Source organism: Corvus brachyrhynchos, unplaced genomic scaffold (genome assembly GCF_000691975.1).
Source record: "Corvus brachyrhynchos isolate BGI_N302 unplaced genomic scaffold, ASM69197v1 scaffold1103, whole genome shotgun sequence".
NCBI lineage: Eukaryota > Metazoa > Chordata > Aves > Passeriformes > Corvidae > Corvus > Corvus brachyrhynchos.
In genome coordinates, this window is record NW_008236980.1 from 228,769 (window position 1) to 231,020 (window position 2,252).

General features: G+C 63.2%; 1 protein-coding gene across 1 annotated transcript in view; it reads right to left on the reverse strand.

Annotated features, from left to right (window-relative positions):
* The window catches only part of CD5 (CD5 molecule), a 5,602-nt gene extending 3,393 nt beyond the window's left edge, over nt 1-2,209 (reverse strand). Inside the window, exons 1-3 of the mRNA XM_017728619.1 lie at nt 993-2,209; nt 400-438; nt 1-137 (exon numbers count right to left, since the gene is read on the reverse strand). Coding sequence (XP_017584108.1) covers nt 1-137; nt 400-438; nt 993-1,389 — 573 coding nt within the window. The 5' untranslated portion in view covers nt 1,390-2,209. The remainder of the gene's footprint in view (nt 138-399; nt 439-992) is intronic.
* Between the last annotated feature and the right edge of the window lie 43 nt (nt 2,210-2,252).

A 2,252-nucleotide genomic window follows, 5' to 3' on the forward strand; every position in this document is an offset into this window, starting at 1 on the left:
CTCCAGCCGCTGGCAGATCCAATCCAGGTCGTCCACACTCACGCTCTCCCAGCAAATTTGCCTCCATTGGTTTTCCCAGTTCACCTCCAGTATCCCAGTGCAGCGGCAGCCGCCTCTGGTGAGTCTCAGGGGGGCCTCTGTGGGAAAACACCGGGAAAACACCATCATCAGGGGCTTTCCTTCCCTTCCCCGGCGGCTTTTCACCCTGGGAATGATGGAAAAACCCTTGGTGGGGGTCTTGGGAAGCAGCGCAAGGAATGGGAGTGTGGAGGGGTCGAGGGAAGGTGGGGGGCTGAGCTGGGACCCCGCGGCTCCGCTTCCGGATGATGCAACTCCAGCGCCCGCCATGCTCACGGAGCCGGGGCGGCATTCCCGAGGGGCTGCTCCCCAAATTCTCACCTCTAGGGATCCAGGTGGCTGCTCCACGGTCAGGGACGGCTGTGGGAAGGAGCGGAAATGGGGTGTCAATCCCGCGTCCCGCCCTGGGCACCCCGAGTTTGGGACAGCAGCTCCATCGATGGTTGTTTTGGGGAAAAGGGGGATTTTGTGGGAAAACTGGGATTTCTGGGGGGGAGAAAGGAGATTTGCTGCCTCCCCGTCCATCTGCTGCGGGATCCTTAGGGCTGAGAAAAGATGGAGGGACCTGCTAATCACGGCTAATTAGCCCCGCTCCTGGGTGGAATGTTCGGGAACGGCGCCATGTGGACGGAGGGAAGGGCGGGAGCCGGCAGGGAATGAGGATGGGGGGGACACCTGGCTGCCCCCAGCACCACTGGCTCCATCTTGGGGACCCTGGGGACCCCCGGAGTGGTGTGGGGAGGGGGGTGTGGGGTCACCAGGGTGCTGCCCACCCCGAGCCCCACACTGTGGCTCACCCAGGGTGGAGCCGTGACTCCACGGAGCCGATTCCGCCCGGAGTGGGAAAACCGGGGGGAGGGGTTGTGCCATGAGATTTGAGGGCTGTGCCGAGGTTTGGGGCGCCTGGTACTCACCCCACATTCCCAGCAGGAGGCACAGGATGGGCAGCCGGGTTGCCATGGGCTCCGGTGGCGGGATGGGGGGCACGGGGGGCTCCGGAGGCTCCGCCGCCTCCGCTGCCCGGCCGGGAGCAGGCGAGGGAGGGGGCCCGGGCAGGAACCGGCTGTTTTTCCTCCCTCTGTGGTTTTTTGACGTCACCTCTGGGCCCCGTTTGAAGGCTCCGTTGCCTCCCCGGGTCCCGCCAAGCACGAGGGGAAAGGGCTGAGAAACTTGTGGGGTGCAGCTCCCGCCAAATCCCAGGATGTCCACAGCTCTGGGAAAGGGAGGTGGTGAATATATCCAGTGCCCAGGGAGAGTTGGGGGACCCCGAGCCCCCCGGGGCTGCAGAGGAGTTGATGCCCATCCTGGCATCCCCTAAATCACCAGGAATGGGATGGGGGAAGGTTTTATCCAGGCACATCCCGGGTTCTGGCATTCCAGGGACACCCTACACCCCTGCAAGGGCCCATGGGGCACCAGCGGTGCAGGAGCTGGGGAGGGCAGAGGCGTTGATTGATTGTGCCCTAATTAATCGCTCCGAATCCAGGTCAGGCATGCTAATGAGGCAGCTGTTTTCCACTGACCCCGCGGTGTTCCTGCTGGAAGGAGACACGGATGGAACTTCCCATCCCGTCCTGCTCCACCATCCATGGATGCTCCAGTCCCCAAGCCTCGAGCAGGATCTCAGCACCTGGGTGCTCCCTGTAGCCACCACTTGTTCCCAGCCCGGTTATCCCAGGGGTCCTGCTGATCCTGGTGGGAGCAGGCCCGGTTGGGATACCCCACATGGGGGTCCCGCAGCTGCCCCCCACCCACTTTGGCTTTGAAAATTCCCTGGAAAAGGGGTGCAATTCCCAGGCCTGCTCCTGCAGGACTCACTGGAGGGTCCTCAATCCCCCTAAATCAACCTGAAATTTGGGATTCACCCCAAACATCCCAGGGTACCTCTAGGAAAGGTCCTGTTATCCAGGGGGTGTGACCCCCACGGATACGGGGCTCCCTCAGAGCCGTGACTGCCTCTGGAGGCCGTGAGATCCCAGGGATGGGATTTGGGCTCGGATTGAGCATCCGCCTTGCCTCGGGCGCTGCGAGCCAGCTCAGCATCCTGAGCGTGCCGCGGCAGCAGCTCCAGCAGCTCGGGATGATTGGAATCTCTTCCCAGGGGGGAGTTTGGGGGGCGCTGGGAAGCGCTGACAACGCTGCCTGCCGCGAGGAGCCTGCCAACAAGTAGGAGA